Source organism: Pollicipes pollicipes, unplaced genomic scaffold (genome assembly GCF_011947565.3).
Source record: "Pollicipes pollicipes isolate AB1234 unplaced genomic scaffold, Ppol_2.1 Scaffold_4295;HRSCAF=5057_pilon_pilon_pilon, whole genome shotgun sequence".
In the NCBI taxonomy this organism is placed as follows: domain Eukaryota; kingdom Metazoa; phylum Arthropoda; class Thecostraca; order Pollicipedomorpha; family Pollicipedidae; genus Pollicipes; species Pollicipes pollicipes.
Window position 1 is genome coordinate 4952950 of NW_023596461.1, and position 20717 is coordinate 4973666.

Below are 20717 nucleotides of genomic sequence, written 5' to 3' on the forward strand. Positions count from 1 at the left end.
GTTTTGACAGATCCTGACAGACCTGAAATCGGTTGTGGTGTGGCGCCCCCGGCGCTGGGGGCGCCCACCCGACCCGAACGCCGGCCGGCCCTGGGCGCAGCACCCGTTCGGCCGCAACCTTCGTCGCCTCTGTGTGAGTGCCGCCGTCACCCCGCCGCCGGGCCGGATGCCCGCTCCAGGCCGACCTCTTGTCTGGGCGTGCGGTGCGGCTCCCGGTGAGCTCCGCCAGCCCGCTTCGGCTGACCCCCGGCAGCGGTGCCGCGCCGCCGGTCAGAGCGCCCCGCTGTGGCGCTCCTTCACACTGTCAGTGACGCAGGGGCGCCGCGCTCTGCGCGTGGTGCGATGTCGACCGGACCGGGTTCGAGTGTACCTGTTCGTCCACAGGTGTTGTCTGTCTGCCTCTTTCTCGCTGTGTTCGATGATGTCTCATAATACGTATGCCCTGTTTGACTAGTGTTCAGGACTGCTAAAACCATCTTAAAAAACGTGATGGAACTGCCTGCCTGTCAATTTGTTACGCACTCTGCGATTTATGAGCCTTGTAGCGCTCACATCATTGGATGATCTGACGATGCGCAGTCCTTTACGTCTGTCTTCGTCCTTTACTGTGTCTTAGCACTGCAGCCAACATTGAGATAAGCAACATCTTTCAGTTGCAGACTTTGAAAATATCCGCAATCACCACAGTCAGTGGCTTAAGTCTTAAGGTCTTTTACAAGACAAGAGCAGGATGTTTCCCAAGGTGTGGCGCTCACTTTCCTGAAGTATACACGTATAACAAGACGTGTTTCCTTCACGCAGTAATTCACATTCAATACACGAGCCACAATATCCTTTTCAAGAAACGATCATTATTACTGGAGTTAACGCTGGATTGAAATGGGGTGTGACGGTCAGGTAAACACATTTGGTGTTTACGAAATAGAACAACCATATCTTTCCAATGGACCCGCCTGAAGTTTGTATGCAGTTTTAGTGTTAAAAGACGCGATGCCCCTAAACATGCAATTTATTATTAGAAACGGGAATTCAGAGTGCCTAGAACGGTGTACATTCTGATCATTATTCCCGGGCAAGGCTACTCACTGGGAAATCAAAATCAACCTTCAAATAATTCTTCTAAAATCTTCAAAAACACAAAAACCAGCCCACCATCACCGTCGTCCTGGTGTCAGTCACACGGAGCTCACACAATCACTACGCTACGCCGTCGCCGTCAAGACCTCGAGCTGTGCAGAAATAGATTATTCAGGATTGTGGAAAGAAGTCAAACTACACCCGTTATACCACACAGGCGTGTTCCATGACCTTGAACTCAAGGCATGGGGAAACGGATGTCGACGTGTCACTGGTTCGCTGACTGCCTCCAGCAGCGACCAGACTTCATTTACGGTCTCTGGCTTGCTGATGAGGCACACTGTTTGCCTAGTGGCCTCGTGAACTCAAAGAGCAAGGTGGACTGGAGGGAAACCAAGCCCGATATCTCACTTCAGCGACCCCTGCGCTTTGCGAAGTGTACCGCATGGGTGACGATGTCCCGGTATGTCGTATGGCACCATTCTTGTTCGAGGGTGATGAAACCATGTGGCCGTCCCGGTCAACGCCTGACAGTCGCCCACCGCACCTGACAGTCGCCCACTGCGTCTAACAGTCGCCCACTGCGTCTGACATCGCCCACTGCGCCTGACAGTCGCCCACTGCGCCTGACAGTCGGCCACTTCACCTGACAGTCGGCCACCTCACCTGACAGTCGGTCACCTCACCTGACAGTCGGCCACCTCACCTGACAGTCGGCCACCTCACCTGATAGTCGCCCACTGCGTCTAACAGTCGCCCACTGCGTCTGACAGTCGGCCACTTCACCTGACAGTCGGCCACCCACATGACAGTCGGTCACCTCACCTGACAGTCGGCCACCTCACCTGACAGTCGGTCACCTCACCTGACAGTCGCCCACTGCGCCTGACAGTCGCCCACTGCGTCTGACAGTCGGCCACTTCACCTGACAGTCGGTCACCTCACCTGACAGTCGGTCACCTCACCTGACAGTCGCTCAGCGCCTGACAGTCGGTCACCGCGCCTGACAGTCGGCCACCTCACCACCTGACAGTCGGCCACCTCACCTGACAGTCGCCTACCGCGCCTGATAGTCGCCCTTTGCGCCTGACAGTCGGTCACCGCGCCTGACAGTCGGCCACCTCACCTGACAGTCGGCCACCTCACCTGACAGTCGCCCACCGCGCCTGATAGTCGCCCACTGCGCCTGACAGTCGGTCACCGCGCCTGACAGTCGGCCACCGCGCCTGACAGTCGGCCACCGCGTCTGACAGTCGGCCGCCGCGTCCGCCGGCAGGATCGCGCACTATCTGCGCGCGCGTGACGTACAGACGGTGGCCATGATCTGTTGCGTGCTGGGCACCAAGACGGAACAGCCGGTCTCCAGCCTGCACCAGGCCGCCTCCCAACTGGAGAACAGCAGCGTGAGTGGCGGGGCGGGCAGCGCGCGACGCCGCGGCTGCCCGGCGGCCGGGGACCACTCAAGGCATTGCTGTCCGGTTCTGCTGCGCGGGTGGGCCCGCCACTGTGTATATTGTCGTGCAGGGGGCTTCGGACACGGCCGTAAAGTAACAGTATTGCTATGTCACTGTTGTACAGCTGTGTTCGGATGTAGTGCGTTCAAGAGGCTGGTGGTCCGGGTGTAATTGTGTATATATATATATATATTATAATATATATATTATATATAATAGATAGATATATATATATATATAGATAGATAGATAGATAGATAGATAGATATATAGATAGATAGATAGATAGATATCGATAGATCGATCGATAGATAGATAGATAGATAGATAGATAGATAGATAGATAGATATATCTATATCTATATATCTATATCGCGTGCGTGCGCATTATATATATATATATATATATATATATATATATTATATATAATATATATATATGTATGATATGATCTATACATACGTGCGTGCGTGCGTGCATGCGTATATATGCGTTATATATATATATATATATATATATATATGTATATTATATATATATATATATTATATATATATATATATATATATATATATAATTATATATATATGCTGCGTGCGTGCGTGCGTGCGTGCGTGCGTGCGTGCGTGCGTGTGTGTGTGTGTTTATTGCGTTGATGCGTTGAGTGTTAACCGAAGTTGTAACCGCCATTGTCATTGGTGTATCAACCTTGACGTTCACGAGACATCCAGTGGTGCGCTGATAGAGAAATTCGACCGGATGTCACTTAAGTCCGCTGGCGGGGAGGAGGAGATTGTTGTGTGGCGAGGAGATCATGAGGTTAGGGTGAATTTCTTTGACCTTCGGGTCGAAAGAAAGGTAGGCCAGAGCCTGGGAGTCACCATCACAGCCCACTCAAAAGTTCCCGATAAGCGTCGGAGGAGCTGATGTTCTGTAGCGCGGATGGTGCAGGCCTAAGTGCTGGCCGTGCTGATCGTGTTTGGCACCGGTCTTCGGTGCCGCTCGCCTACTTTCGCCTTGTCAAAACCGACCGCTGTGTTGGACCGGTGGGTCCCGATCAACCGCGTGGTCTCTTCCCCAGCTGCCCGTTCCCAACAAGTGGTGGATGAAGGTAGGCGCGCGGCGTCCGCCGACTGTGCTGGCTGCCTGTGTGGCGTCTGGTCCCGTCCCGTCCGTCCGCACGCTGGCCCCCGGCGGCCCCGGCATGCAGCCTGCCCCCGCCCCCGCGCCGCGTCCGCCCTGCCCGATCTGCTCCCCCCGCTGACGCTGGCTCGTCGCGGCCGCAGCGGCCCCTCTTGCTCCGGCCGTCGGGCCGTCGCGTGGTGCTCATTAGGGCGGGACCTGCCGCGTCGTCCGTAGGTCGGTAGCGACAGGCGGTCGTCTTTGCGTAGTAGACTAGGTGTTGATCCAACGGACTGCCCTGCGGCGGCTCGAGTTTGGGGTCTCAGTTGGAGTGTGCAGTCTGTCGCAATGGCGACAAGGGTTTCAAATGTAGTCGGATGGGCCCTGCCGGCTCTTGCGAGCTCTCATCTCGGCCAACAAGGGATGAGGCCGTAATGGATTACTTGGATATAAGCTCCAAATGGCAACATACCGAAGGCAGTACTGCGTGGCCCTAGATGCTGATCAAAGACGCTGAGATGCACCTTGGTTTTGTTTTTTCTTTCGTTTCACTTCGCTTCCCTATATTTTTTGGTGCTGATTAGAACTTAGTCTCTTGTATGCACGATAGTCTACCGATCAAATAGTGTTTCTAAACGTTCCTATTGGACGATGCGTTCGAGTTGCTTGCAGTTTTATATTTGTATTGGTCCGGCCTCTAAATGTTTTGTAGCGTCAACAAAACTCCTCCGAACGGAGCTGACGCTTTCTACTCGATTGCTACTGCAACAGTGCGGGGCCTGAGTTGATGTTCTCACAGGCGCGGTTGGTTCGCAATCATACAATTTGCATTCGTTGGCATTTTAGAGCTGCATTATTCGAGGGAAATGTGTTGGAGCCTATCGCGCGATTGCTTTCGGGAAGTGTGTCGTTGCTGGTGGCCGGGGTTGGTAGCACTGAGTGGTAGATGAAGCACGTGTCATGTCAAACAGCGCTGTCATGTGTTGCCATCTCGCTGTCTGAGCGCGGGACATTGCATTGTGTTGAACATAGTCTTGAATCGGTACTGTGGACAGTGGTCCCGCCATGGAAAATTGGAAGGCACGTTTCAAACGTTCTGGCACCTCCCTACGAAAAGTATCAGTTGAAGGTGTGCTCATATCGCATTTCCAATTGTTCACCGCGACCTAGGATAGCAGTCTGCGCGTTGAAAGGAGACACTCAGTTGACGCTCTTCTACACAGTGTTTAGAGAAAACTGGCTTTGAAACCACCTTCCACGCGCTAATACAGCGGAAGGGGGTGGCGGATTGCTTGGATTGCTTCTGTTTTGTTCGCACCCGACCGTGGTAGTTGGCCCGCTGCTTGCCGGCCAGACCGGCCGCTCTAGCCGCGCAGCTGGCGGCCGGGATGTGCCTGCTAGCTGCTCTGACCGCTGTTGGTGATTGACAAACTATGTCATGAGCGTAGAACACTATGTTTGTTTATAAGCCGGTGATTCGGGTGGTGTCGTGCCCAGAATGTGGACTGGCTATGATTCCGTGCTCACTTCTTGGTCGAGCAAAGTATTACGTTGTCATCTTCTAAACGTCATTCGCGCAAGTGATATGAGCCCCGTCATTGGTCCATGTCGGCTGCATCGTTCCAGTGTCTTTTTTATCTGACAGTCATGTAACGCCAGCCATACTTGCATCGATTGTCTTGGACCGAGGCATTGCCGTTTCACGTGATTGCACCGGGCACTCACACGTGAAGGCGTTTGGTCTTGGCTCAACGGCAGTCCCAGCACAGAGAGAGTACCCTTGCAGTGGCTGCCTCTGGTGTGGCCTCTATTGCACTCTTGAACGAGAGCCGTCCTTAGGCAGCGAGTGTTAGCGACGCCGTGTCAGCGCGCGGCGGCGGCGCGGGGCTGGTGCCGCCGCGGCTGCCCAGGCGGCCAGCTCGGTAACCAGTCTCCTGTGTTTCAGCTGGGTCTGTTGAAAAAGGTAACGCCGTGCCTCGAACCCGGTTGTACATACCGACCTCCCCAGCCCTCCCGGGAATAACTGCATGGCCGCCGCCCTAGATGAGTGTTGTAGACGGTAGAGCGTTGTCCCGACCTACTCGTACGTACATGCCTGCCAGCCCGGCCGCGGCCCTGTCCGGACCGAGAAACGCCCTGTCGTGAGGTCACGCTGGGTGGGCCCGGCTGACACGCGCAGACTCGCAGCCCGAGCAGGCGTCGGGCCGTTCGGTTTCGTTCGCCAGGATTGGATGCGCTAGCCTTGAGCCGTTTGCGTTTGCGCGAGTTTGTTTGGTTTTGCATCATGCCACTATCAGACTGGACCCACTGAGTGTCGAGCGTTTAGTGGAGTGTGTGGTCGCCGGCGGCCGGTGCCGAACTGGAACTAACTGGCGTGGGGAATGTTAACAAACTCACATCAGCACCGTGCTTAAGTTATCGCTGGGTGAGATGAACACCATGAAGGTTTTTATATGCTTGGCGTGTGTATGCAATCGTACAGCTTTTCCAGTCGAAGCGAAAAACATGACGTACTGTTCAGCATCGTTCAACTACGAAGCTTTCGCTTTGTGTGCTCAGTCGGTCTCCAATTTTTCTGGTGCGCTGTTGGTGTATCCGTGGCTTGCGTCTGACTCCAGACGTCTGGGTCGTGCTGAGCACGTAGCTCGATAAGCTCTTGGCAGTATCTGTCCATCCCAGTACCAGTCTCGTGCTCCTGTCTCGTAGGAACCTGACACCATGAAGGGGTAGAATCTACGTAGAGGTAGCTGACTACTGTGAAATATTTTAGCTGGACAAGAAAGACCTTACCTCATTGGAGATACGTACATCACACACCATAGCGCAGAGCGCCACATTCACATTTCAGCCCTGGAACCTCGCGTTGTGCGTCCTTCTACCGTCGTCCTTATGCCGTGTCGGCTCCGTGTTCGCCCCGTCCGGTGCCGTGCCGTGCTGTGGTCGTGTGCGCGCCATGCCGTGCCGTACCATGCTGGGCGCACCGTGCCGTACCGTGCTGGGCCGCAACGTGCCGTGCCGTGGTCGTGTCGTGTTCGTGCCGTGCCGTGCGGCCGGGTTGACCCGCGCCAGCCGCCGGCAGCCGGGCGAGTCGCCGTACCACACCGTGCACCCGACCGACACGCGCCGTCACCCGACGCTCGAGGGCCTGGGCGTGGCCGTGTCGCGCCAGAGACCGCAGCAACTCCTGGTCGGACGTGCTGGACGAGAGTCGGCTGGCGACGCCCGATCCGGCCGCCCTGAGGAGCGCGTCCAGCACGAGAACAAATGCAGGTGGGTGGCGGTACTCCCCGCATGAGAACAACCGCAGGTGGGTGGACGGTACTCCCCCGCAGCGAGACAACTGCAGGTGGTGACGGTACTCCCCGGCACGAGAACAACTGCAGGTGGTGCGCGGTACTCCCCATACTAGAACAATTGCAGGTGGGTGGCGATCCTTCCCACCCGAAGGAGAAACAACTGCAGACAGGTGGCGCTTGTCCCCTCGCGCATGAGAACAGCCGGTGGTGGGTAGCGCTTCCCGCTTACAGGACGAGAACAGACGCTGTGGTGGGTCCTCCTTGCCCGTGCGAGAACATCGGCCGGTTGGTACCGCTCTTCTCGCTCGCACGCGAACAGCTGCGGGTGGCTTCTGGTCCTGTCCGCCCAAGTCGGCGGGGTCACGCGGGATTACTGCTGAACGGCGGCTACTTCGCTCAAGTCGATCTTGGAATCTTGGGCCCCGTCGGACCAGCACAGCCTGTGAGAGTCCTAAGACGGGATGAAATGCCACCAGTGGAGAGAGGGGCGGGATCTTGGCATGACCCCGTGATGGAGGCGACGATTTTTCTGTGCCCTCCCCCCCCCCTCCTCCGCCAAAAAAGCAACACAGATGGAATGGCCCGGGCTTTAAGTCCCGGTAACGCACCCAGTGACGGAGTTATTACCATCCTGGAGTACCTAGACTTGTAAAATGTATGTTTTCTGTCCAGAAATATATCCCTGTCCGTCCTACTGCGCTGTAGCCGTCGCTGTGTCACTGGTGTCACTGCGCCACTGGTGTCGCTGTGTCACTGATGACACTGTCACTGGTGTCACTGGACTCCGGGCGTTTCGAGTCCGCCTGTTGCACGGCACCGACGGCTGAGCGGTGTCGCTACCGGTGTCGCTACCGGTGTCGCTACCGGTCACCGCCTCCGTCGCGTCTCGGCGCGGCCCCGCCGCCGCAGCGGACGACGACGCTCGCCGGCGCCGTTGGGGCTTTACGAGACTCTCAGCTGCTGAGGCTGTATGGCGATGCATGCCTCTCACCCTGGCAGGGGGGCGAGTACCGCGAGGAATCTAACCCGGTATTTCTGTTCTCCCAAACGCGCAGCTTAACACGCGCCCGGGTGGCCGGTTGAATGCCCTTCGCTCGGGTGGGCGGTCATTTTGACCCCCTGACATCCCAAAAAGCTAAGAAAAGCTAGAGACACGAAATTCGCGTGATGGTTAGGCTTGTATGTGAACTCACTGATCTGTGTGTGTTCCAAATTTGAGGTTCCTAGGTATGAACTGGTCATATAAGGTCAAATGAGGTCAAGACTCCAGAATGGTGTCCGAAGTGCATCCCGATCTCCTGATGTGACTGCCTTGGGCCTAGATACCCGTTCTGAAGTAAAATATCTCTGCTTGCCTTTTACAGGGTCGTGGCAACCAAAATCCTACACGATATGGATGTTTGCGGTTGAATAAAGCGTCTAAAGATTACGCTGGGCGGTGTGTTCTTGCCGAGCAAATTTTTGAACTGGGGTCATTACAGATCACTCACCCTCACTGGCCTTCAAAAAGCTTGTGGAAGATGTATCTTTTGGTTCCTGTTACTAACAACTTCGAAATGAGTATCAGAAACTACCTCATAGTGCAAGGTCTTGAGTAACAATTCAGGTTGGTTTTGACCTCTGTATGATCTTCATACCTGACATTAGGTCGGTGGGAGTTGCTGTAAGACATTTCAAACCGTTTTATTGATAAAAACTATCGTTAATATGCATAGCTTCGTCTAACGCCCCGTTGTTCGCATCAGATTGAATAGTTTCCCTCCAAATGGCCTTCGCAGAGAGCCACGACCTGATTATTTTATGTACTGAAAGATACGCTATTCAATTGCCTATAATCAGGCAAAGTTTGGCACCCGCAAACACTGCCCCGTTCAGAAATTATTCTGTAAAAAACCTCCGGCGGTCGAATCCCCCCGCTCGGGAGCGTATTGACCCTGCCACCACCGCTATCCCTCCCGGGGGCGTGCATACCAGAGGGGGGGAGGGAGGGGGGCGGGGGAGGGGGAGGGAGACAGCCGCCTGTGACATGCCGGACCGCGCCGGCAGGATGCTGGACCCGGCCCGTCAGTGCGAGTTCGACCGCTATAAGAAGATCTACGCCGACATTCTGTACAAATGGCAGCTGCACATCCACAGGGCCCAGGTGAGCGTCGCCGTCGACGCGGTGCCGCAGCCGTGCTGCTCTGTTTCAGTTGCTGGGGATCAGCTGGATCTCCAGGGTCCTGAGTGGGTGCTCTTCACAGCTGAGCGCTGCTTAGGGCACCGGCATCCCTAGCTGGGGGACGAATCTGTTTTTGTCATTTGGCTTTTTACGACTCATAATTTTTTAGTAATTTTAATATTCCGGCAGCTATCGCGGTGTTTGCTTAGGTTCCGCATACGCCATTCGCTTTCATACATATATCTGGAACTCAAGTGTATTGACATTGGCTGGACCTGGGCCCCTACACTGGTCACGCACGCAGTCGCACGGCGCGTACGCGTTAGAGTCCGTTGGCGCGTTAGAGCGCGGACTGTTGGCGCCGCCCGCCCGTCGCACGCGTGTGACGCCGGACCGCCGCCCGGCGCCAGGTGCTGAAGTACGTGAGCACGGTGCCGGTGGCGCACTCGGGCCTGGAGGTGCGCACCGAGTGCGCCCGCTGCGGCCGCTGCTTCGCCGGCTCCGAGTGTCAGCTGTGCCGGCGCTGCGCCGTCACGTGCATCATCTGCCACGTCTCCGTCCGAGGTGAGCAGCCACGTCGCCAGCTGGCCGGTCCGTGATGGAAGTGTGATGCGTGAAGTGGAGTATGACATGTGGCCGTCAGAGGGCTCGTGAATTTCGCGTCGTTGGCTGAATCGTTGAAGCACTGCTGACATTCTCCTCGGCTCTTGGGATACATCCGGTGCCTTTCTGTGCCGGTGTGTTTTGTCGTATCACCCCCCCCCCCCCCAGCTACACCTGACTGTGGCGTCTGCACGTGAGCGCGCGTGTGTGTGCCGTGCTGCGGCGTGCCCTGCGACCAGCCGGCCGGCCTGCGCTCTGGCGTCTGACCAGCTGCCGGCGCCCTGCGACAGGCATGTCGTCGTTCTGCCTGCTGTGCGGCCACGGCGGCCACCTGCAGCACATGCTGCAGTGGTTCCGCGACCAGCAGCTCTGCCCCACCGGCTGCGGCTGCCGCTGTCTTACCGGCTTCCAGCAGGCGTTCCAGGAGTGAGCCGTCGGCCGGCGCCGCCGCTGGTCAGCGAAGCTCGGGGGGTCACGTCCGTTATCACCATCGGCTGGGAGACGGGTGTGAGGTTGGTCACCCTCCCGGGTCAGCTCGGGGTGAGAAAAGACGGACATGAATGCTATCGTATGTTGGAGTGCGTTGTCATGCCAAGTCGGGGATTGTCTCGTAGCTTCTAGGAGACCCTGTAACGGGGACGAGTGTACTGGCTGGCCGTGTGATAGCGAGTGATAATGATGACGGCGGTGATATGACATCACGTCACGGAAGACACATGTGGTGCGTGCCGATAGCGCGCTTACGAGCGGGCCGCGTCTCGCCGCGGATAGCACGGCGGGCGCGCACGCGCAGCGTCTGCCCGGCGGCCGGCGCGGAGGTGCGTCACGACCCGCCCGGGCAGGTCGCCGCCGGTGGCCTGTCGCCACGGGCCAAGATCTCGCCGCCTTGCCAAACACAGCCGCTCGGCGCTTCGCGGCGTCTGGAAGTGCTCACAAACCTCTTCGAGTAGCACTTAGGGGACGGCTTGTACAGGGTGCTGAGACACAAATTCGTATCGTCGCCGGAGGGGAGAGGGCGGAGGCGTGCTGGAAGTGGTGCACGCTCGGTACATTGTGCTGTGGCTGGTGTGTGGGGAGTTCCCGGGGTATACCGCGTTATCACATGTGATCGTGCCTGTGCACCTTACGTATTGAATGTGTCGGAAGACAATGCCCAGAACCCGTTCTCAGTGACGAGTCCACTGCGATAGGGAAGTGGCGAAGAGAATACAATGATACTCAGGCACTCGTGTAACGGTCAGTGGGGGTGCAGCGAGAAGAGACAACGAACCAAGAGTTGGCCTCGCCGGTAGTAACCAGAAGGCTGGGAGGTGTCTCTGGGTGTTCTCTTGCTGTTAATTGGTGTGTTAGGACACGCCGACTACAATGGTCACTTTGCTCCTATATGGCTGCTTACAAGAACGGACATTGCAAAACGGACGGCCATGCGCCTGGACTCCAACCGACGCGGGTGGGGCCGCCAGCTGCGAGAACAGCGTACCCAGCGCATGTAGAGAGGCCTTTGAACGACAGCCTTCACTGAACGGCCTCTGAACGACAGCCGTCGCTCACCAGATGTACAACGAAGGCAGAGGGGGTGCCTGGCCTGTCACGAAAGTGATGGCGGCTGGCGCTCGTACACGCTTGACTGTCGACGCGGTGGCGGTTGGGAGCGGCGCATGCCAGTACTGATCACCAGCTATGAGTCGGCCCTGTGGCTGTCCCACTTGGGGACCACGCCCGAGCGCACGCGGCTCGTGTTCTGTGTGGGACCTGGCGGCCGTGATAACACTCCGTATTCGTGCAGTGCGATCTCACCACCTCGTATACCAAGGCCTGCGACAATTTTTGCTCTGAAAGTGTCGACCGTGGCCGAAAAGAGCTGCGACCAAATAAACAAACGCCACGCGTGTTGAACGGTCCCACGATGTCTGAGTTCACTTGATAACACAGCGCCGGCATATCGCATATATTTACGCGTGAAATAAGCATGCGCTCGACACGACCATGGCGGATGCGCCGCTTGTTACAAAGCTCTGCACACGCACACACCACTAACCTAGGAGATCACGAGTAAGCTTCTATTTACGCAGTTGAGCAGATGACGAGCATGCCACACAGGCTGAAAGGTGTGAGAAAACTAGTGAAGCAGCGCTGACCTCAAGTGGGGATATTTAAAGCGAATGACTAGCATATACGTGCCTAAGTTCACTGCAGCACGTAGTCTACAGCTGTGACTACTAACATGATTTCACAGATACGCATGGACTTCGGTCAGGGGTTTAAGCTGCCTCACGAGATGAAATGCTTTGGATTGAAGGGACGTGCTTTGATGTTCACAGCTGGTAACGCAAAATGAAAATTACCCGGAGCCACATGACACGAATGAATAGAATACGTCCTCCCCTTGTCTTGAAGTCGGTTGTGTTCCACGTTATTCTGGTAAACAACCTGGACATTTCGCAGTTAAGCACGCATACATGGGCATAGTATTCCGCGAATGTATACACACTTCTACAACTTATCTTTACACGGGTGTCGGTGCGATCAAAGGAGCACACGGACCAATACAAAGAGCGCAGCTTGCCCAGCGCTGCGCTGGAGTCTGGCGGACAGACCCAAGCGCTGCTGTTGTCCGTTAGCACAGCTTGGAACGCTGAGCCGGCCTTACTAGGCAGCGATCAACCATCTCAACGGAACGCGCGTCGATCAGCACTGATAGTTCGGTAAGCACTGACACGGACCATTGGACTAGAGCACAGCTCATTTCATGCATACCGTCCAGCTCGTTGGACCACACGCTGACAGCCCACTAGGCTATTGCTGTCGTAGTTCCATAGCACGCATGCGTTGCAGCTGGGCCGCCATGTTGTCCCGCTCAGCCACAGCGCGGTGAAGCTCCGCCTTCAGTATGTCCACCTGTCCGACGGCATAATAGGTCTGAGACGAGACAGCACGGCCAATGACAACATGTCATTTAAAGAGGTAATCGCATTGATCACACATGTCTGATAACTTGATGAACCCCAGGACCTGCACATAACTATGTAGGGGCTCACTGAACACGCCGGTCTCGCGGTTTCTGTTCGTGATGCATTATTATGAACTGGGGCGCACGACGGACATGCGAATACCAAGCCAACAAATGCGCGTGCAACACAAAAATTAACACATTTTCTCCGTAAGCGGACCATGCGTCGATGAGCGTTAAGGCGTCAATGGTTTAATAATGCATATTTTCGAACTAGACGTGCACAACCAATTTTATGTACGCAATATGTGATGCAAATCACAGATAAGCTTTAAGCAGTCGGGCGTGCAGTTCGTGCACTAGTCTTGCAAGGCAGGCATGATCGGCATCTTCGTGTCCGACACTGATTGTCACAGCAAGGGTGCAATCTCGTAGCGCGAACATGGCAAACGTTTCTCCGATAGCCCGCAGCCGCAGCTGTACAGATTTGCCCTGCCTGCTGGTGTTCGCCGCCGCTCTGACTGCGTGGATCATCGCGGCAGGCATCGCCGCGTCGCACGGCTCTATCAGGCGCTTCGTCATGCCGTCCGACACTCAGGGAAACATCTGTGGCGTCGACAAGGGCTACGAAAACAAGCCCTATGTGTTCTTTTTCGACTTAACAAAGTGCGCGTTAGCCAACTCCGCCATCTTCGGCTGCGCGACGCCGCAGATCTGCGTGGAAAAGTGCCCCGACACGTACTTCTTCCGTGCACCTCTAGACCTTCTGAAAAACTCCGCGTACAACTTGACGCTGGAGAAAGAACTGAAAAAGAACCTGAAGTATTGCCTACCGGATACCGACATGACCATGCCGTACGAGCGGCTGGCGGACGGCTACCACTGCCCTTCGTGGTACACCCGCTCGCGGCCGGTGTCCGGCCGCTGCCTGCCCGTGTCGGTCGCCGACTCGGTGCATAAGCTGAACAACCTCTCGGAGGCCCTGCGCCAAGAACTGACCGACCGACAGGCCCGCGGTCACAGCCGCAGCGGGGTCCAGTACCGCTTGCAGGCGGCCCACGGCCGGCCGAACAGCACCAGTCGGCTGAACGGCACCAGCCAACCAGGCAGCACCAGCCAGCCCGACAGTGTGACCCCGCCGTCAGAGCCGGATAACAAGGACGCCATCTCCCGCCGAGTCGTGCAGGTACGCGAGACGCGACGCGCGTCGTCAGGCAGAAGCGACGGCTGTCGGGATCGGTCACGTCGCACATGCTCTGTTGCTGGGTTAGTAGTTCACAACGTCTCGAAAGGTCTGTTAAAAGATGCTAGTTTTACCCGTGCTGTATGCAAAAGCAGATACGCCAATTTCTGGTTGCAGTTGCATAAGCAGGAGATAACCGGCAAAAACGTACAAACTTAATACTGAAATGAATCGGCATTTACATGTTTTACAGCTAGTAGATGAGCATTTTCGCGAGTATACGCCAACAACTTTGCACTTCCACGTAGAACACAGGAATGTATGCTTTTGAACCACCAGAAAGTGGCTTCCGACACTTCTCCTTTGACCTTACAGTTTTAAAATTCAGCCAGACAACGACCCGAACAGGGCAACAATAATTATATTTCATGTAAACATTTCCATTGAATCGCGAGGTCAGCTGTGCACTTCTCAGCTCTGCCGTGCAAAGGAAATGAAGCACCAGTACAATGTTTGCCATTTTTGAGTTCTAGGCTATCAGGTTCGCAATACCGATCTCCATCACCCCAAAATGTGATAAAAAAAAATAGGCGCTAGTGCGGAACAAAGCCGATCTGCAACGTAAAAGAAGCGCAAGTGCTGTGAGTTACGGCGAAAAACCCGAGTTCTTTATCTCCGTCGATTCAGTTACTAAAAACCGCGTGTCTGCACTTGCACTATTTCGATAGACTGCATGTCGGTAATGCCACTTGCGTTTTCCCCCGACTCTCCAAAAAGGAGGTGCATCTGGCCGAATCGTGGGAACAACATCGCGCACGTAGGGTGGAGAAGTCTGAACCAGGAAAGCCTTGCATTTATTTCGAGGCGTGTCTTTCGATGATATATGCTTTAGTCGCGGATTGTTCACTTCCAAAGCAGCATACGAGTAGCTCGCTCCCCGAGACGCAGATCGCTTTGATTTGGTAAGAATTTCGATTCAGTCATACGCTAACTTTGTACGCCCATGGCGCGCACGTGCCACTGCAGCCAAAACCACTAAAGTAAACATCCGCTTTTATCTGCTATCCGTATCCACTTTTGCGCCGTGAAGGCTTGGCGCAATTTATTGGTTTGCTGGACTTGGGGCGGCTGTTTTGGTGGCCTGATTATTGAAGTTTAGATAGGACGTCAACGGACTGAATCAAGCCAATTCCAAAATCACGCGTGGTCAATTGCACGCCCGCGTATTAAGGGCGTACGAAAGTCGAGGTGCAAGCCACTGCGTGCTGGCCACGCAGTTTAAATGTGAAGTATTGCCGCTTGCGGCTAGGGCCACCGCGCATATGCGGCATACCAAGGGCAAATCTGGAGAGGAACGATCGCCTACAGTTCTCGCTGCGTGGCAGCCGCTTCCATGGTATCCGTTAAATAAATAGTATGCTTCAAGTACTGGCGACCATAGTGACCTTCCCTCTTCTCTACGATTCAAACAGATCATTTTGGCTGGTGTTCCTGTGCAAGGGACCGATCTTCGACCTTGAAATGGGACTGAATACCTCAATTCGCTGGACGTCTGACTCCGAATCGCAACGAAAGACTGGATTCATAAGAGACATTGGTTGTTTCGCCCCGTTCGTCACGATAGGATATCGGCGACTTCACACGGGAAGGACGAAATTGCATCGTTAAGCTATAAAGCGTTATTTTTACAAGCACGTTTCGGCTGTGTTTACGATAGTTGCCATGTTATGTCGATTTCTTCCCAGTCGTCTCATCGAAACAACGCCAATTTTGTCTGCGCTACTCTACGTTTCAGTCACATACTTTTGTCTACGTTATATTCCGCTTACCAAGCCAGTCCAGCTTTAACGGTCCTTGACGGTAACGATAAAAATGTCTTTTAAACAGCCTTTAAAAGTCTTTTTCACTTTGATTCCTCGCTTCTGTGCCAATCGTCCTATCATATTTCCTTACACATAATGTTCTTGCGGCCTCTTCCATCCACCAGTGACACCAGACAAAACATTCGACTCTGCTGGCCCTGGCAGAGAGCTCGCTGTTGTCCAGTCACAGCCTCCCGCTTCGCTGACGCCGCCTGGCACTGCCGGAGAGCTCGCCATCGTCCATCCACAGCCTTCCGTTTCCCTGGCGCCGTGTGGTCCCACCGGCGCCCCGCTGCGGCAGGCTGCCGCTCTGCTCCAGTGCTGCTGGTCCTGCCGATGATTAGCGCTTTAAATTTGGAGGTGTTCTACTTTCGACGCCGGTTGAAGGGATGGGGTAGAACTCCTGGAACACTCCGAAGAGAGTGTTCCCGATGTTCTACTCCCTTCGCCACAAACATTAGAAAGGCCCTGTTATGGGAGGATTGGGGTCCTCGAGAAGACCAGCTTGCTGCTCAGCCACCACCTGGATTCAGCGCCCCCGGCCCTGCCGAAGACTTCGCAATCGTCCGGCCTTAGCCCACCACTAGTACTCTTAAGCGGTTCTCTTTGGCAGCAGTGGGCCTGAAGATTCACAGCAACCCGGCCCTCCGGGACGCCCTCGCCAATGCTGAAAGGGAGGACGGAAGAAGAAGTGGAACGCCAAAGACCAAGATCGACAGAGAATATATCTACCATCCACTATAACAACCACTGGCATGCATAAACACTTCACTGAGAAGCATGGGCAAATAGGTTTCCAGTGGTATCAAAGGGAGTTAAAACAGATGAACATTAGCTTTACTAAACTTGGCGACAAGGAGCGTGAGAGCTGTACTCGCCAATTGCACCACGGGCAATCAGCGCATCGAGCCCCAGAAAGAGCTGGCTTCTTGTAAGTCGACGGGTGCGACCAGTGCCAGGACAGCAGATTATATTTGGCCGGGACTAGAGCTCAACACCACAGCAGGGCGGACCGCGAAAGTGATGACTACGAACACGTTTGCAGCGCCGACCCAATGAAGATAACGTTGATTCCTATCCTTCCTCCACAAAACGGTCTTCCTCCCCTCCCCCCCCCCCCCCCCCCCCTAGCGAGACATTTGCTACCGTTCAGAAGAAAGGAAAAGTAAAAAGGTCGAGGAAGCTACTAGCAGTCCTGTGGCATAAGACAACAGCAGATGGAGAAGACATTGCCGCGACGTACTGACGCTTCCTCGCACATCGATACAAAAAGAAAGCGACGATCTTGACAGACACATCCAACCCTTTCACCCTCTGTCTTGCTTCATCCTGTATTCTCGCGACACTGCGTTTGCCCGGGGCGTCCCCTTGTGTCCGCTTGTCCGTCTGCATGCGTCACCCACGAGTGAGCAGAGGCCCCATGGGAAGGAGAACCAGGCCCCGACCGAGTGCCAAGCGCACAGCGGGTTAAAGCTCAGTGATTGCCCCCCCCCCCCCCCCCCTCCAGGCGCACGCAAGCCTGCCCCACCGTAAACCATTTTTCTTCATCTCATAGCCCTGAAATAATCATTTCTGGTCGAAAGGGATCTTTTCCAAATAACCAAACGACTGACAACTGTCCGGCGCAAAACAAGTCGTGAATTTTAGCCACTGTACTCATAACTTTCGATCATCAGACCACCCAAAGAAGATTTTCAGTTTCCCAAGAACCTGATTTCACCCAAAAGAAGACTCAGAAGATCGCACCAAACCACATTGTCTGAACAAATAGAAGATCGACAAAATCGTGGAAACCCCGTTGCCCTCGATGCCAGAGCACAAGCACGGCTTCTGGTTTGCGCTGCAAAGGCAGGACAGCATTAGCGTGCAGAATCTAGCGGGCTGATGTTATGCACACATGGATAGTGCGCCCATGACGTCTGTTGCAGAGGTCAGCTGATCTTTCGATACATGATGTCGGTACCCGCTGCTTTTGCGAATTTTTGGGCCGATAATGCATTTATGAGAAAAGTGCGGACTTGCGGTCTATTTCCAGTACGTCGAGCGTAATACAGTATGTGTTGAACGCTGAGATTGCCCGCTTCGTGATGCAATCTATGAATACTTTTGGAGGAAATGCGATATGAGCTTCTACACACAGGCTGATCTCTTCAGGGCAGGTGGGGAGGACACTGTCCACGATACTCCAAAAGGCATTGCAAACAACGTCCACTTTAAAGTCGGGTCAAAGCGCCTGGGTTTGCTCTCCCCACGTTTAAGCCCGTTGCTATCGATCATCAGATTCCAGCCGACCTACGGCAAAATCATCACCAGCGTTAGTTGCCGCTTCGAACTACGAGCTTTGTATGTGTTTACGATTGGCCTCACCTGCGCTGAAATACACTCTTTACCATCAAAATAAAGCGCATGTCTGCACTTGCGCTTTTTCATTGCATACGTTGGTGAACTTCTGCTTTGTCTTATGACGTCCATCGCATTTGTGCTTTTTATTACGCGTTAGTCACGTTTGTTATTGCAAATATAACAATTTGTTTTAAAAATCCTGATTTTATGTCAAGTTCATATGCCAAGGTCAGTAAAACAGCATGCAGAGTGGTTCATTTCGATGTGACAAATTCAGTGTTATGTAATTCGAGTCTGTACCACCAACCAATGGCATGATACTGCAGAAAATCAAGAAGGCTCTCTCCTTAAAAGTTGCTTAAATGCACACACCCTTTTTTCTTTGCATTGTTGAGCTCAGTGATATACAAAATTTCAGTAATCGCATGAAATCTTTCTAGAACCCCTCACTTCACCGTACGCTGTGGTATACGCCAGCACCGAACTCGCAGCCACCTCCCGCGAAACGCGTGCGAATAACTGCTGTCGTTTCATACGTGAGAGGGCGATTCGGATACAAGCGTGCTACACTGCAGGCCGAACCCCGGCGTCCGCCGCAGCGACGGCGTCGAGCGCTGACGACCGGCCGCGCGCGTCTGCCGGCAGGCGGCGGCGGCGGCCGTGCGCCAGATGCGCTTCGTCGTCAAGCACATGGCTGGCCTGACGTGCTGGAGCCTGGTGCTGCCGCTGGTGCTGTCGCTGCTGTTCGTGCTGCTGCTGCGTTGGTTCGTGGTGCCCGCCATCTGGCTGAGCCTGCTCGGCATCATCGGTGGTCTGCTGGCGCTGACGGCCGTCTGCGGCGTCCGCTACCAGGCGCTGTCGGCTGAGCCCGGCGGCAAACTCACCTTCGGCGATGTGGGCATGAGCGCCGACCCAGCCGAGTACACGCGGGTGCCCACCTTCTGGCTGGTGCTGCTCATCATCTGCGCCGTGCTCTCCGTCCTCATGCTGGTGCTGCTGATCGCGCTGAGAAAGCGTATCAAGCTGGCGGTGGCGCTCCTGAAGCAGTGCAGCACGGCCATCGGAGACATGCTCCCCATCTTGACCGTGCCCGTGTTCAGCTTTATCCTCCAGCTGTCTGTCTGTCTGATGTTCGTGTTCGTCTGCCTGTTCCTGTTCGGTAGTAGCCACCAGTGGCACGTGCAGGGCGAATGTTATGGCTGCGGGGCTGACTACCAAGAGGGCGAAATCTGCTATCAGCAGGACTTCGCGGCGCAGTGCGGCGACAAATGTCCGGACGCCGCCTGCCGCAGCAACCAGCCGCTGTTCATCTACGCATACAACATCTTCGCGCTGGTGTGGGCCTTCGGCTTCGTGACGGCCATCAACCAGATCGCCGTGGCGATGGCCTTCTGCACCTGGTACTTCAGCAGCAGCAAGCGGCTGCGCCTGACGGTGCCCGCACTGGCTTACGTGCACACGCTCACCTACCACGGCGGCACAGCGGCGTTCGGCTCGCTGCTAATCACGATCTGTCGGCTGGCGCGCTGCCTGCTGATGGCCGCCAAAAAGCGGCTGGAGAAGTACGGCGGCTGCGCAGCGCGCACCGCCGTTTGCTGCTGCGCCTGCTGCTGCTGGTGTCTCGAGAACTGCCTGCAGTTCATCAACCGGCGCGCCTACATCGTCACGGCTCTGGAGAGCGTCGGCCTGTGCGTCGGCGGCAAGCGTGGTCTGCAGGTGGTTATGCGCAACGTGGCGCGCGTGGCCGTGGCCGACTCGATAACGGCGTTCGTGCTGCTGCTGGGCCGGCTGCTGGTCGTAGCCGGCAGCGTGCTGCTCTGCCACCTGCTGATGGCCGCCGTGGAAGCCGATCCCGTGCCCTGGCTGTTGCCGTCCCTCTTCAGCGCCGCCTTTGCCTACGTTGTGGCGGGCACCACATTCGCGCTGTTCGATATGGGCGTCGACGCGCTGTTCTACTGCGTCATGGTTGACCTGGAGCACAACGACGGCAGTGCGACGCGGCCGTACATGATGTCGGCGGGGCTGGCGTCGGCGCTGGGTGTGCGGAACGCGCCGGCACCGGCGCCAGCGGCGCCTCCGCCCCCGCCCCCGCCGGCGCCGGCGGCGCCCTCGCCGCCCCGGCCCACCAGCCGCCAAAGGGGCAGCAGCGTGCGGTCGGTGGCGACGCCGGCCACCTTCCGGGACCCGGGCCTCATCGACCGGCCGGCCACCCCTGCCGCGTCCCAGCCCGCCGGGTCGGCGCCCTGAGGCCGACCCTGTCGGACAGAGGGCAACACTGGATGGCTGGCAGCCCGCCAACGGTAGCGGTCTGGGGTCCCGTGCCGCTCCGGGCTGTGTGTTACGGCCTACCGTCCGGGCCGTTCGCCTGGTATGAGCCGTCAACAACGGGAGGCGCACCACGGTTCACTGGACGCAGAGTGAGTGCATGCATTTTGTCTGTCAATCGCTGTCGCGTTTGAAGGGCGAGTGACGGGGCGCGTGAAAGCCATTCGTTCTCAACAGCTGGAAAGTGAAGGGCGTCTGGTCGCAGGTTGAGTTCGGTAAAATGTGGTGGGGTGCGGGTTTGCGAGTTTGTTGACCTATGTAATTTTCAGTGGTTATGTTCCATTTGCTCTGCAAAAAAATAAACAAAGAAATGGTACGGACGAGCTTCGAACCCACACCG

General features: G+C 55.6%; 2 protein-coding genes across 2 annotated transcripts; both read left to right on the forward strand.

The window, feature by feature from the left end:
* The first annotated feature begins 7025 nt into the window (after positions 1-7025).
* On the forward strand, positions 7026-11000 carry LOC119097102 (GATOR complex protein WDR59). The gene is made up of 4 exons (XM_037220149.1): positions 7026-7037; positions 8997-9093; positions 9522-9675; positions 10005-11000. Exons 2-4 carry the CDS (start codon positions 8998-9000, stop codon positions 10142-10144), a joined length of 390 nt encoding a protein of 129 aa, XP_037076044.1. The 5' UTR covers positions 7026-7037; position 8997; the 3' UTR covers positions 10145-11000.
* Positions 11001-13244: 2244 nt separating this feature from the next.
* LOC119096565 (choline transporter-like 2) lies at positions 13245-20356 on the forward strand. The gene is made up of 3 exons (XM_037219470.1): positions 13245-13850; positions 18698-20090; positions 20319-20356. The coding sequence occupies exons 1-3, from the start codon at positions 13245-13247 to the stop codon at positions 20354-20356; spliced, it is 2037 nt and encodes a 678-aa protein (XP_037075365.1).
* The last annotated feature ends 361 nt before the right edge of the window (positions 20357-20717 follow it).